Source organism: Trachymyrmex cornetzi, unplaced genomic scaffold, assembly GCF_001594075.2.
Source record: "Trachymyrmex cornetzi isolate Tcor2-1 unplaced genomic scaffold, Tcor1.1 scaffold266, whole genome shotgun sequence".
In the NCBI taxonomy this organism is placed as follows: Eukaryota; Metazoa; Arthropoda; class Insecta; order Hymenoptera; family Formicidae; genus Trachymyrmex; species Trachymyrmex cornetzi.
Window position 1 is genome coordinate 483,206 of NW_017297334.1, and position 16,398 is coordinate 499,603.

Consider the following 16,398-nt stretch of genomic DNA (forward strand, 5'->3'; position numbering starts at 1 on the left):
GGGTAGATAGGGACTTTTTTGAGATGTGGGTATTGAGGGTTAGATGTGTTTAGTTCCCATCACATTTCCTCAGTTGTTATCAGTTGTGCTCAGTTGTGTTTCACACTGGTGTTCACGGTCTTATACCTTTGTTCTAGCTACATTTGCTCTATCGAAGCAATGAAGGTCATTTTCGTGTAAAGAAGAAGACGGGCTTATACCATGATTTCAAGCCTCGAAATCGTGATATGAGTTCGTCTTCTTCTTCACACGAAAATAGCTCCCGTTCCTTCGACGGAACAGATATGGCTAGAACAAAGGTATAAGACCATGAACACCCGTAAAGCACAACTGAGCATAACTGAGGAACTGATGAAAATTGAACTGAACTGAACACAACTAATTTTAACCATATTCTTCCACCATGACCATAATTAACTACTCTCGATTTGGATCGATTTTGACGCCATATTGCTTTTTTGATTTCGTAGTTCATTGTACTATTAGATGATGCTAAAGTCAACGACAACTTTTTTTCAAGAGGATAGTTGACGCATCCTAGGGTCAAGACAGCACAGTTGAGGGGAACTTGATAATGAGCCTTACCAGAGATTTAGGGCGTATAAGACGCGAGAACAATTTCATACAGCGACAGTTGAAAGATTAAGTGAAATGAAGAAAATGTTCGATCATCAGAAATTGGAATTACGTCGATGTTTTGAAAAGAGGAAACGGCGTAATAAACAACGAATCCTTCAGCGACTATTATTATGATAAGATAATACTGGCCAGTAAAGTGTCGGTTGACGATGACGAATTTACGGATTTTATTATCAACGGGATTCTAGAGACGCAACTGCGTAACTGGGGGGGGAGAAAGATCATTATCAAATATCTCCTTCTTTGTCTTATTTGTCGGCTCGCCAGTTCACTATGTAAAACATAGGCTCCCTCCATTAGTATATGCTCTAATAACAACGGCATAATTGATAATCTAGACCAAGGCTCGGCACGATTTGCACTTCTCGGCCGATTTTCGACTGAATTCCGCTTTCCGCTGCTCTTCTTACTTCATCACTCCGCGCGCAGTCCAAATGTCGCTCGATCTTATGCACGTTGCTTCATTCTATTTTAGTTGATAGCCGACTGAGAGCAGAAAAACTTTCGGTTTCAACACAATCATTCTGAAACGCTAATAATAATGTATTTATATAGTAGAATAACGAGTTATTTAAAAAAATACTATTCCAACCTTAGGGTTATGCGATCAGCAGGCAATGATTTTAAAATGTTATATTTTTAAAAATATTTTTAATATTAAATAAATATTATAAATATATTTTAAAAACATCTGCTGATGGGATACCGTCATAAAGAATTATAACGTCATTATCAAATTGTTATTATAAAAAAATAACGGCAATAATAACGGCGTATAAGTAACATATTATTTGTTATCCCTGGTTTGTTAAAAAGTTATTACAAAACTTGTTTTACTTAATTACTTATTGTTTTAAAACTTGTTTTGTTAATAACTTTTTAATAAGTACCAAGGAAGATCAGTAATCTTGTAATTAACATCAAAATCAGTTAAAAATTATTTGGTAATTTTTAACTGTGTAATTGTGTAAAGAAAAATATTTATCTTTTAATCGGTATTTAATATCTAGACTAATAACTTTTTAACGAATAACTATTAAAACCTTCTGAAGGTTACTCAGGAAAATGCTTTTGATAATGTACTATATATAAAGATCAAGATCATCGTAGTTATTTTCCTAAAGTGAATAATTTTTTTTTTAAAGTCACCTCAAGATACTTGAATAATATGCAATTTTTCTTGACTTAATACTTAGCTAATATAAAATCCAACGATTATTAACGATTATGTGTAAGTGAAATTGTTCTCAAGACTCAACTATACATTGAGCCTATTGTAAAAAAGCTTCAAGCAATACTATAAAAAAAACATCTGAGTTTCTTATTTGAATCGTATTTACAAATGTGACGAATAACAAATACTATGATAAATCAAATAAACGATAGAGAACGCCAACATGGTCAAAGTTAGATGTTTCGAATAATACAAAATAAATAATAATATCTGAAATAAATTAATAATAATATCTGAAAAATAAATTGATTTATTAAATCAATTTATTTCAGATATGATTGCGCGCCAATAATTTTTCGGACTTTCAACATAATTTGAAACGATGATAATTATCTCTAAATTAAATTAGAAAAACTGTAAAGAACTTATTGCGAAAAATATTATCTCAGTTAGAGTTTGAACTCGGAATCTTTCAAATAAAAAAATTAATGCTCAAGATTTATCTAATAAATTACCTTCATGCTCAAGTATTTACATTTCGAGCGTCATGAGTTAGTCGAGCTGAACAAAACATGCTTATAAATACGGGTCTATCTATGCGAGTAAGCCAGAAAGGGAATAAAAAAGCTAGCGAGTAGTCATTTTCAAGTGTAAGAGGACAGTTTTTCACAAAGTAACACTACACGGTAGGAAAATATGTATTGATAGTATTTTAAATTTATTTGTACAGATTATGTATAGGGTAAGTCGGGGGAATAAGCCAGTTGGGGGAATATGCCACTCGTTATGTTTAACAATGATACCGATTAGCAGCGCTTACGTTAGTGACACAGAATTATTTACAATTGTGTGCTTAACGTGTTGCATAAGTATCAAGAATTTCCTTGCAACAGTATTGTTTTTATGAGCTAAATATGACGGCATGATATACGAAAATGTACTTCCTATAACTTTTATAGTGCTTTATGTAAGTTATTATTTAAATATTACACAATATTTATTTGCTCGATTAGTTTGTTAATCTATTAGTGTAGATTAAAATGAAAATATTCAGTACATCGTTGATTCATTTTCTTAACAGTCGTACTGTACAGGTTTATCATAAGATAAAATGATGTCTTGGGGCAATATGCCATTATTTTTGTTAGGGTAAAATGCCAGTATTCATTTTCTCTAATATATAGGTTAGGGAGCTATAAACAAACGTTTTGCCGCATAATTCCGTTGTGACAGGATATTCGTATTGACAAATACTTAATAAATAAACTTAAATGTTTATTTATTTGCTTATTATTGTATTATATTAATTTACTGCTCAATTCAAAATTCTGAATAGAGAATACAGTTTTTTAATCCATTTTAATGAATTGAATTTTCTTGATTACTGGAACTTAGACTACTTGTAACACTATGTAAATATAAAATAAAACAAATATTTATTTATACGTTTCATACTTATATATTACATACTTTTACTTTTAAAAATGATCCAAAATGTAATTGGATAATATCTAATTGTCGTAGTAAATGGATTCACGAGGACTGTTCGTAGAAAGATAAATCTATGCTATTAAAAATGTGTCTCAAAGTTTATTTTACATGTTGTATAACTTAATTTATCGAAGTTATTACTTATATCCTTATATTGTTTATATTACCTATATTATATTATAAATGTTTATTTTCATCACAAAAATCATTAATAATGTGTTCCTGCAATAAAAAAAAACAAAATAAATGTTATATATTTAGTATTTTTTTGTATGTGGCATATTACCCCCATGGCGGCATATTACCCATTTTTCAGCACTATCTTATTTCTTTATTTTTAATAACAAAAAATGAATATATTCGATTCCAATTATACACAAATAATAAATAAAGGATGGAAGAAAAAGATCAGTATGTAAAGTTATTTTAAATTGAACAAATAATTACTAAAAAATCTAATTTTGCTTAAGTGTGGCATATTCCCCCAACTTACCCTAATATTACGCAATCGCGTATGTAACACTCAATTATAAATATTTCGAAAACATCTTCCATAACAATTATCATGAGGTAAACAAATACTATTAAGAGAGAAAGATCAATTTTAAAATCTTTTGTAAGATCATATAACTTACGTGATTCATACATTTTCTATCAAAGAAATAGAAAAAATATATTTATTAAATTTTTTTATCTTTAGTATTTCAATACATGTTTTATTTAGAAAACGTGTTTAGACGAACTTATTTGTTTATAATTAAATAAATTCGTCAACTTTATCAAAACAACGATAAGATTTAATTCAAATACATATATTTAATATTTTGCAATACGTTCAATGCAAGATTTGAAGGAATCCGAAGCTGAAGAAAATCTGATTAGAACAGTCATTACAACAAGGATGCTTATTAGTACATTCTTATTACTTATTCTTATTATATATTTGATATACCATTATTATGTACAATATGGACCAATAGGACGACTTATTAATAATATACCAGGACCACCAGGTTATCCAATTATTGGTAATACATTACAATTACTAGTTTCAAGAGGTAAGTTAAAATTTTTAATACATTTCGATCAATTAATATTAGAAAATAAAACTATCACTATTATTAAATATTTTAAATAATATTGTTAAATAATTTTAACAATTGCATAATTTTATCAATACCCTTTTATAGACATGCACCGGATATCTGAAAAATATCCGACACTTTTTTACGGTATTATCCGGTACTTTTTTACGATCCAACCAGATAGTCAGATATCATTAGTATCCGAAAATATATCCGGTTGAGATTTTATATCATTAAATTGTTGATTTTTTATTATATAAATGTTCCATAGATAAGTATGTACATATACTTATAATGCTATACTATCTTAAACAAGTTGATTTAAAATAATTTTGTCCTTAAAGGGGCATATTTTTGGCGGTATTCTGAGATGATTTTTCCTTTATGAAAATTTTATTGGAAGCTTATTTTTTAAATTCCAAGAAGAAATAGCGTATCACGGGTCGCGTAAAAGAGACGGGCAGGAGCGGCGCTCACGGTTAGACGAGGACGCTTTACGCATGGGGTGCACATTGACCAGATGCATTCACACGTTTATAAAAACACGTTCCTTCTTCTTTCCCCTCTATCACATTATCTCTTTGTCTTTCATATACTTTAAATATTTCATTAAATTATAAATTAGAATGATGAAATTAAAATAAGCATTGAACTCTTTGAGTATTGGATTACATTTTAATTACATTGATAAAACTGTTAGAGAAATGTCGTAAAGGAGCGAACTTAGACAATAATTACGTGCGATAAGTATTATAAAACTGATATTGACATACAAATCATACAATTATTTCAATACGTCGAATTCTAAGAGTGTTTCATACAATTCGACGTACTGAGATACTATTAGACTTAATTGTATGGCAATAGACATCATAATACTTGTGGCACGCAATTATTGTCTAATTCCTCAATTTTACAAAAATTTCTCTAATAATTTTATCTGCGATATCGCGCTAGTAGTATTTATTACATATTTATGAGAAGTTTTATGAGAAACGCGATCGTGCTTTTTAGCATTCAAAGAGTTATGAATGTTTAAAACAAAAATGTAAGCCAAATACACTTTAAAAGCTTATTATTATCTCAATTATAAAATTATTATTACCTTGTAGAGGTTCAATATGATTCCATTTTGCTCTAGCTTCTTGAAACAGTTGGAGAAATAAGTTTGGATGCACCGTAAAAATGCTCGATACAACTATTTATTGTAATTCATTTTCATCACTCAAATATTAAATCTCTTTTAAGTACGTAGATATCTAGTCACACGTTTCCACGATGAGATTCTTCTTTTATAAATTATGTCACGTTTCAACATATTGACACAATTCGATTACATTCACTTGACAACACGAGGAATTTATTAACCGGTTAATCAGTTAATCATTAACAATCACAAACGATTGATTATTCGGCGATTGAAAATAACACGAAACTTTAAAACACATGTATAAATCCGTACACAACAACACAACATGTGTTACGTGCGGCAAGCAGCTGACTGATTTTCTTGGTATAGGTGCAATGAGTGCATTCACGCATCACTGAGGCGCTGTGTAATCTGCACTCATAACCAAGAAAGTCAGTCAGCTGCTTGTCGCATGTAACACATGTTGCGTTGTTGTGTACGGACTTAGGTTGCGGTCAAAATCTCACTACAAATGCTTTGAAGCGTTTGGTTGACCAATTAGAAGAAAGAATTTTGCAAATTAACCAATCAAAAATTGCTTTAAAGCATTTGTAGCATCGCGTTGACCGTACCGTTAAGCCTTGTGTCCATGATGCTAGAAATTGGTCCGAGATCTCGAATGAAGAAAGAATTGACCAATCACAATGGTCTTGTGATCAAGTTGTTCAAATGTGATTTGTTAATTTTTTCTCTATCCGAGATCTCGGACCGATTTCTAGCATCATGGACATCGGGCTTTACACACGTGTTTTAAAGCTTCGTGTGATTTTCAATCGCCGAATATCAATCGTTCGTGATTGTCAGTGATTAACTGATTAATCAGCTAATAAATTCCTTGCGTTGTCAAGTTAATGTAATCGAATTGTGTCAATATGTTAAAACGTGAAAAAATTTATAAAAGAATCTCATCGTGGAAACGTGTGACTAGATATCTACGTACGGGGATGCTAAACCGATTACCCAACTCAATCAAGGTCGATAGTACAGACTCTTTTAATTCCAAATTCGATAATAGTGGTGACATCTTTGATTTAGTTTTTACATTATATTATATAATATATATCATTCTGTCTTACTCAAACGCATACGTCTGTTCTTATCTAACATATGCCAGCACCATCTATCGCAAGACCGCGCAACTACTGCTACGCGGAATTTCGGCTCTGTTGACAGTCCCAGTCTTCGCAAAGCATCAGTATACACGTATTTTCTATTCGGTGGAAATATTGCTTTTCTAGACTTTCAATCTTAGTTCTACAAACTCAGTATCGTTCGTTTCAATAATGTGACCTCAGCTGCACGCTTATTTTCAAGATATGGACTCTAAAACTCTTATATCAAGCAAATACATATCTGAGGTAACAGCTGTACGAGCCAAAAGTAAGTGAATTTTTAATTTTTTTTTCGATTTTCTCATAAAATCCAGTGCAGCTGAGGTCCTGTTGATGCGTACTATAATTTAAGTAATAATACTTTTGCAATCCGTACATCCAATACAGAGATTTTTCACCGAATAGGAATGTGGTAAAATAGGGAGCTTTAGCATCGCCTTAAGAGACATTAATATTTGAGTGATGGAAGTGAATTACAGTAAACAGTTATGTCGAGCATTATTACGGTGCATCTAAACTTATTTCTCCAACTGTTTCAAGAAGCAAGAGCAAAATGGAATCATTGAATATCTACAAGGTAATAACAATTTTATAATTGAGATAATAATAAGCTTTTAAAGTGTATTTAGCTTACATTTTTGTTTTAAACATTCATAACTCTTTGAATGCTAAAAAGCACGATCGCGTTTCTCATAAAACTTCTCATAAATATGTAATAAATACTACGAGCGCGATATCGCAGATAAAATTGTAGAGAAATTTTTGTAAAATTGAGGAATTAGATAATAATTGCGTGCCACAAGTATTATGATGCCTATTGTCATATAATTAAGTCTAACAAGTATTTCAGTACGTCGAATTGTATGAAACGCTCTTAGAATTCGACGTACTGAAATAATTGTATGATTTGTATGTCAATAAATTTATAATACTTATCGCATGTAATTATTGTCTAATTTTGCTCTTTTACGACATTTCTCTAACAATTTTATCAATGTAATTAGAATGTAATCCAATACTCAAAGAGTTCAATATCCATTTTAATTTCATTATTCTAATTTATAATTTAATGAAATTAGCATATTTAAAGTATGTGAAAGACAAAGAGATAGTGTGGTAGAGGGGAAAGAAGAAGACACGTGTTTTTATAAACGTGTGAATGCATCCGGTCAATGTGCACCCCATGCGTGAAGCGTCCGTGTCTAACTGTGAGCGCCGCTCCTGTCCATCTCCTATACGCGACCTGTGATACGCTAACTATTTCTTCTTATAATTTGAAAATTAAGTTTCGGACAAAATGTTCGTAAAGAAAAAATCGTCTCAGAATACGGTCAAGAATATGTCCCTTTAAGAATAAAAGGTTATTTTGAATCACTCTATATATTGTTGCAAAATTACAATTTTTTTCTCTACTCTCTAAATCTAAATCAGTGGATAATCACTGATATTAGTGCCAAATATGCCACTGGTAATCAGTGAATGAAATGTGAGATCCCTATCTAATGTTTATTATATGATCTAACTAACCTTGTTTTAGTGCATAAATTCAGTGAATGTAGTATTAGAAGATTGAAATTAACATGCAAATATCAGTATTTTAATTATACGAGTATAATGCTCAAAAACATGCTTTCTTTTTTGTTGAACTTCGCTGATTATCCGGTGCCAAGTATGCCACTAAGTAATTAGTGACTATCCACTGATTCAGATTTAGAGAGTACAGATTTTTTTTCTTTTTAGAAAATATTGTCCCGAAATCTCCGGTGAGATATCCGAAAAGTATCGGATATTCGATAAAAATTGTTTTCCTGGATATCCGACTGGATACCAGATATCCGATGTTACATTCTTTTTCGGATATCCGATATCCGGTATCCGGTAATTTTACGATCCGGTGCATTCCTACTCTTTTATAATATTTCATAAATTATTATTGTTTCTTTCCACTATACCTAAGTAAAACGGTATAAAATATAGATATTAGAAATATTAAGTAAAATTAATGTTACAATTTTCTATGTACTTATAATATTTATGTATTCGAAATACATGCATTTTTCAGAAGATCTTTGGAAGTTTCTAAAGGTTTTAAGTGACAAATACTCTATTTGGAAAATATGGTCATTCTATGAGTACTTAGTATCTATCAGACATCCCGATGATTTAGAGGTAATAAAACATTGTCCAATAAAATTTTTTTTCTTTGGTATATGTGGAGTGTCATTTCTTGAAGATTTTTAGCCGCTGGATTTGAATCCGTGTTTAGAAATATTATCCCAATTTTTTATCCCCTATATTATCTCACTTTTTCGGAAATGTGACATGATAGGCAAATTCTAAGGACAGTATTATTTTCAGCGTAAAAAAATATACAAATAATACTTCGGAAATAATACTTAGCAAACCAAAGACAAAGTCAATGACAGCAAAATATAACAAAAAATTCTGTGTATATTATTGTCAAACTGGAATTTTAGAAAAAATTTTTTCGTTTACTTACATTTGATAAAATAACACTCATGACGACTAATATTTTAAGAATAATGACCGTTTTAATATCTTAAGACATTGCATAAAATAATTTTGAAGTCAAGTAGTATTTAATTTAATACTTTTTATAATTTTGTAGATAATACTAAGTAGCACAAAGCATATCGATAAAAGTAGAATTTATAATGTATTACATCCTTGGTTCGGCACGGGTCTTCTCACCAGTGGAGGTAATTATATTAATCATTACTTCCTAAATACAACGATAACGAATCACTTTTAAAAATTAGTAACTAGTAACTATAAAAAGATACTTTTTATAAAAACGCGTTATTTTCATAAAGTAACGTTTCCAACTTTGTTAATTTTAATATTGAATTTAAAAGAGAGAAAGATTTCGCAATATATATAAGCATCATTTATATGCGAGTTTAATAGCGTTATATTATATAATTATGTGTTATCATTTTATTATTATTTTAGGTTCCAAATGGCAATCTCGGCGAAAAATATTAACATCTGCATTCCATTTCAATATATTACAACAGTTTGTTGAGATTTTGATCGAAGAAAGCGAGAACATGACGAAGTCTTTGAAAAATTCAGGAGGCACAGTTGTAAAAGATTTAGTACCATTCATTAGTGAACATACGTTGAACGCATTGTGCGGTATTGTAATCTGTGTATATCTATGTAAAAGTAGTTTTATTTTAAATAATTTTAGTAAACAACAGAAGATATAAACTTATATAAAATATAAATGTTGCAGTGAATTATATGTTACGATAATTATGAAGTTATCTAATTTTCATTAAGATATTTTTTAAATGTATAATTATATTACAATAATAGAACTTTTTTATAGAAACTACTATGGGCATCTCTCTAAAGGAAATGAATTCATATCAGCAACGGTATCGAAATGCAGTTTATGAGATGAATCGAATTATAATTTATAGGTAATATTCACAGGTTAAAATAACTTTTATATCTGTATGATACTTGGAGATATGAATTAATATTAAATCACACACACATACGCACGCACACACTTACGCACGCATGCACACACGAAGATAAATAATGAATCATACTTAATCTTATTTTTAATAATACTTTCATATGTGTTCTACTAAAATACAAAATACAAAATATATTTATATTACAAATATTGTTTCAAATAAAATTATTTCAAATACATTCTACCTAGCACTGCTAATAATGCATATAAATATTACATGCTTTCCTTTTTTGCAATTATTAAAATATTAATAAGTGATTAACAATTTAAGAGAAATCTTTTACAAAATAATACTATCATAATACTTAAAAACATGTATATAACATTTTATAACTATGATTTAGAATTATGAGGCAGTGGCTGAAAAACGATTGGATATTCTCGTTAACACCTAAAGGTAGAGAACAAGTAAAGGTCCTGAAGATATTGCACGAATTTACTGAAAGGGTGCGTAAAAATTTTATCTTCTTTAATAATTTTGAATCTTCTATTAAATAAAATCATTTTTTAAAAATGAAAAAAAATTTGATCTTTTATAAAAATTATTTTAATTTCTTTCGAAATATTAATAAAACAATTGGTAAATATTGGTAAACATATCCTTAGCGCATTTACACAAAGTATGAAAAGAAAACTAATATACGATATGTGTAGATTATTGCAGAAAGAAAAGTTTATCATAAACATAATAATGGGCAATACTTAAAAAACTTTGCTGAAGATGCAATTGTAGAGGCAGATGATGTAGATAATATTAAAAGTACGTAATACAAATACAGAAGTCATGGATGTCTTAACTTCTATCATTTAATATTAAAAATTATTACTGCATTGAAATTTAAATATTATCATATTTATACTATTAAGTAACATACACATTGCTGTGAATTACATTACTTCAATATTTGTAATTTAATTTAAATTTATTGTTATTTAGTAAAAACAATACAAAAAATGTACTTTATAAATTGGTATTTACATATTTATAAAATTTGATTTAGAACGAAAAAAAAGGCTCGCTATGTTGGATCTTTTAATACTGGCGTCTCAAGAAAATCTTTTGACCGATTTAGATATTAGAGAGGAAGTCGATACCTTTATGTTTGAGGTATGCATTTGGAACTTTTCTTTTTTCTTTAATTATGCGTTATCTAGGTAGGTATATATTAACGCAATATAATTACAGGGTCATGATACTACAGCAATGGGTATTTGTTTTGCTTTATCACTATTGGCTGAGCACGAAGACATACAGGTATTTTTCATTTAAATGAGTATTATGAAAAGTATTGAAAAGGAAAGAATAATTCCTTTAACTCAACAAAAATTTATTAAAATAGAAATAATAAAGAAATAATAAGTTCTTTGCAAGCCTGCATGCGTGTTTTTCGCGAATTGAGATCCTAAACTAAAGATTAAATTCCGACGAAATTGCTGTTTTATCAAATCAATGGGACTTACAAACATATGATTTATGTGACATTGATACATCACTATACTCTATACTATATCAATATTTTTCGTAAAGGATTTTCGTATCAAACACTAGTGTCTAAATCTAATTCTCTAAGAACGTTGTTTCTTTATATAATCTATTAGTCTCCAATTTCGTAAATAGAGAGAGAGAGAGAGAGAGAGAGAGAGAGAGAGAGAGAGAGAGAGAGAGAGAGAGAGAATATTATAAACAAATGTTGTCATGACTTGACAGCTTTAGACACCATATAAGAAATTATACTTAAAATCTTGATTTCAAAAATATTTTTTCGTTCTCGACATAAATTTCACACATAGGATTAGTATTAATACCTACATTTTTATTTTGGGTAAGGATTTCATAATCTGTAAAAGTAATGCGTACGAAAATCCTTTAAGAAAATTATTGCGCTTAATCGGTAAAACAGGAAATTTTAGTATTCCTTTAAATTGTTCTTTAATTATTTTAAATATACTCATACATATATAAATATTACATAAAATTGTATATTCAAAATTAAAATATATAATGTATACATATAACACATATATCTTTAAAAAAAAATGAAACAAAACTTCTTTAAAATTATAAAGAAATTGTACGAATGTATTTCTGTGTACGTGAAAGACATCATAAACATGAATAAAAAATGCTTAATTTAACATTAATACAGGATCGTGTTAGAAAAGAAGTTAATGCTATTATACAAGAAAATCAAGGAAAGCTTACTATGAAATCGCTGCAAGATCTACAATATTTAGAGAGATGTATAAAAGAAGCATTGCGTTTATATCCCAGTGTTTTTTTCATCTCACGAGTTACTTCGGATTATGTACAATTAAAAACACGTATGTAACTCAATCTATAAATATGTACATATATTTTTAAACATATGAATTGTGTCATTTAATATTATATTAATAAGAATATATAAAGTAATACGTTTATTTTTTTTTTATTGAATAAGATAAGATTTTTAAAAGCAACATTCCTAAAACTACTCTTGTTTTAAATCAACTAATAGAACAAAATATAATAATTAATAATATAATTCAGGCTCAAATGAATCTAAATTCAAAATTAATATACAAAATATCAGACTAAAAGAGACATTTAGACAATTGTTAATCGCTAAAATTATTATTCAAAATCAATACATATACATACCATTTCATACGACGTTTCGACTCTAAATGTGATCTTCGTCAGTAAAATTAATATTTGTCCTAAATTCTTAATCTTACTATTCAAATATATACAGGGTGTCTCAGAAAATGTGACCGAAACACAGTGGGGACATAGATTGAATCAAGGGGAACAAAACAGTTTTGTACCATTTTGCAGTTGACGCAATATTTAACGAGATATTAACGTTAAAGATAGGCGAATACGAGCGTCCGACCAGCCTACTGATCATGTACTGCTGCCGGCAGGACGGCCTACCGGGTATTCGCCTATCTTTAACGTTAATATCTCGTTAAATATTGCGTCAACTGCAAAATGGTACAAAACTGTTTTGTTCCCCTTGATCCAATCTAAGTCCCCACTGTGTTTCGGTCACATTTTCTGAGACACCCTGTATATATTACATGATAAAAAATAAGTTATTTTTCCTAGCTTTTATATATGCATTTTTGTTTGTAAATTATTAACTTTGATCTGTCTTAAGCTGTTTCGATAAATCTGGTACCTAGAGAGGAATCATTTAATTCTATTGCCAATGTGATATCAATTATCAACTTTCTTTGATGGGATCTATATTGTAAATTTTAAAATTATAATTAATTAAATTATAATTATACTTTATCTTAGGTCTCTCTCACAATCACCAAATCATCGTCCACATTATACGTTAGATAACAAAACATAACTAACAAGTAAATCTACCCAAGTATTACACTTCAATTTTAATAAGCTTTGAGTATGTTGTAATCTATAGATCAAAGTAGGAGACACGTATTTTTTTATACCCATACGGCCGTTAAGGAGGTGAAACACCCTCTTAAAAAAAAATCACGTCTATTAAGCTGGCACAGCCACTTCAGCACAATCGCAAATCGGAATTTTTTGCTCACTGTTTAAGTCGAAAAATTAGCCACACTACAAAAATCTTTTGACCTAGATTACAATATATTCAAAGCTTGTCAAAATCGGGATATAACACTTCGATAGGGGAAAGCAAGTCTAAAATGAAGAGATATGTAGAGGAGACCGGAGTAAGTTGTTACAGTTAGTTTTTTAGTTGCTACAGGTGGCAGCACATTTTTATGAATTTTTATATGTGATTCTTAGGATACTCTACAACTTCACTTACAATTAGTTTAGCCGCCATATTTAAACTTTAGAAGACGCTACGTATGTTTTCTTGATTTTTACTATTAAAAGTAAATATTTCATTGTACATGGTCTGTCCAAAAAGTATCGGGACTACATTCAAGAAAAAAAATGTATTGCATATATATGTACAATGAGTTAAAAATCTTCAAAATAACATCCTTCTGCATCAATACATTGTTGCCAGCGCTTCTGCCACTTGGTATGCCTCCTGGAAGTCTGCAACCGGAATCTCCTTCAGGCACTACGTCAAAGCCGCTTGCACTCTTTCCATCGTCCCGTAATGGTGTCCTTTTAGACTTTGTTTCATCCAAGGGAAGAGAAAGAAGTCTGGCGGGGTCAGGTCTGGACTAGGAGGCTGAGGCAGTGTTGTCATACTGTGCTTTGCCAGAAACTCCCTTACGCGACGTGTGACTCGGCGCATTGTCGTGATGGAGAATCCAGGTATCGGCGATCTCCCTATGAACGGATGGCAAGAGTCTCAGCACCGGACTTTTTCAGTTTCATGCAAAACTTGATTGCATATCGCTGTTCAATCGTACGTTGTATCAATTGATTGCTGACGACACTACAAAACAACTGTTCACACTAGAAGCGATCCACATTCTGCAAAGACTCAGAGGCAAGTGAGCTGGGTCGCGTCGTATACCTGAAATCTTTTACTAACATCCCTGCTCATGGAGACCATTCTGCACCCCTTCCCCTTGGCTAGAAAAAAATCGGTCCCGATACTTTTTGAACAGACCATGTATAAATCGCTTGTGTTATTGTATATATGTATAAGTTAGAAGTATGTAATTATTCTTTTGTATATTTCTTTTATATACATTTGATTATAATAACATATTTTATTTGAATCGATATATGTACTGGTCTTCAATCTGTATTTTTTTAAATTGAAAATGGAAGGTTGGGGCAAGTTGTTACAGTGTAACAACTTACCCCATTGAAAACAATTTTTTTTCTTTTACAGAATGATGCACAGATTTCTATAAATAGACTGTCTACTTCGTCTCCATGTTTGAAGACAATGCTGAGCAGCGCTCAGCCATATTTATGTTCACTCCACTCTCACATGTATAAATCACACGGATAATTACGTTAGTGTTTTCACATAAATTTATGCAATATTCACAGACAGAACGCATACATATGTGCATATGTGAACTGAAATAAGGCTAGTTCGGAATCAGGTTCTCTTTCTATCGAGTCAGCAATTTAATTATAAAAATCTGTGGAATGGTGTGATCTTACAAAAAAAATACAAACAGAAGATCTATAAATGTAGAAAAATATGCGACAGCGGCAAAGGAAGTTAAAAATGGCTACTTGTCTGTGAGAAAAGCAGCAAATGCGTTTAAGAGACATATACACAAATTAGAAAAAAATTAACTATCTAGAAACATTACTTTAAATACGAAGCGCCACTACGGTCTGAATGTTAAGATGTTGAACTATTATATATATTCATATTAAATTAATTAATTTCAGAAATTATAATTTAACTATCTAGTTAAGGATGTACTTGAAGCAATGTACAGATATTCATTAATTTAAATGTATACATTAGTACGGAAAAAAATTGCTAATCAAAAATTGTAACAACTTGCCCCAGTCTCCTCTATCCGGTTCAATATCACTTTGTTTGTTTAATCAATCCTGTTATCTTTTAATATGTACCACATTTCTCGATTTCCGATACCGATCTTCTTAGATATAAAGGTTCATTATCTAAACCTTGAATATTCTTCCAATCGAATTCATAATCAGAATAAAATATTCTTTTTTAAATATCGATCTTATATTTTCCAATAGATTGAGATTACCGCATTAACATTTCTATTAAGCTAATTGTACGTATCTAGCTTAAGTTAAATCGAACAGATGTTTATTTTTCAAATTTTAATGAAGCTTTCGATTAATATTTGTATATTGCGTTTTCTGCTTTCAGAGTCGTATTTACTACCTCCAAAAACGATGCTGCATCTTAATATCTACGGAGTCCATAGAGATCCCAATTTTTGGTCAAATCCAGAGATATTTGATCCAGATAGATTTTTGCCTGAGAAAATCCGAAATCGTCATCCTTATTCGTATTTACCATTCAGTGCTGGACCACGCAACTGCATCGGTAAATTGTATATTGATATTCTTTTATACATAAACAGGTTTCAATACATATCAAATTGTAGGTCAACGGTTTGCTTTGCTAGAGATGAAGGCAATAATAACCTCTTTGATTCATAATTTCTACTTGAAGCCCATTGATTATTTAAAAAATGTACGATTAGGAGCTGATTTAGTGATCCGGTCTATTGATCCACATCGCATACAATTTATTCCAGTTAAAACATAAACATTAAAAGATAATTTATATTTTAAGAATTTA

The 16,398-nt window shown here is 30.1% G+C and overlaps 1 protein-coding gene across 1 annotated transcript; it reads left to right on the plus strand.

Annotated features, from left to right (window-relative positions):
- The first annotated feature begins 4,105 nt into the window (after positions 1–4,105).
- Positions 4,106–16,398, plus strand: LOC108761826 (cytochrome P450 4C1). Its single transcript, XM_018508561.1, has 12 exons — positions 4,106–4,362; positions 8,753–8,859; positions 9,320–9,410; positions 9,664–9,849; positions 10,046–10,139; positions 10,546–10,648; positions 10,856–10,961; positions 11,203–11,309; positions 11,388–11,456; positions 12,349–12,523; positions 15,961–16,140; positions 16,202–16,398. The coding sequence occupies exons 1-12, from the start codon at positions 4,143–4,145 to the stop codon at positions 16,363–16,365; spliced, it is 1,602 nt and encodes a 533-aa protein (XP_018364063.1). The 5' UTR covers positions 4,106–4,142; the 3' UTR covers positions 16,366–16,398.

Bases quoted from the DNA above. Each gene is read 5' to 3' on its own strand.
- LOC108761826 (XM_018508561.1), top strand. From the start codon at position 4,143: ATGCAAGATTTGAAGGAATCCGAAGCTGAAGAAAATCTGATTAGAACA. The intron at 10,140-10,545 runs GTAATATTCACA...ACTATGATTTAG, and splicing joins AATCGAATTATAATTTATAG to AATTATGAGGCAGTGGCTGA. The intron at 10,962-11,202 runs GTACGTAATACA...AATTTGATTTAG, and splicing joins TGATGTAGATAATATTAAAA to AACGAAAAAAAAGGCTCGCT.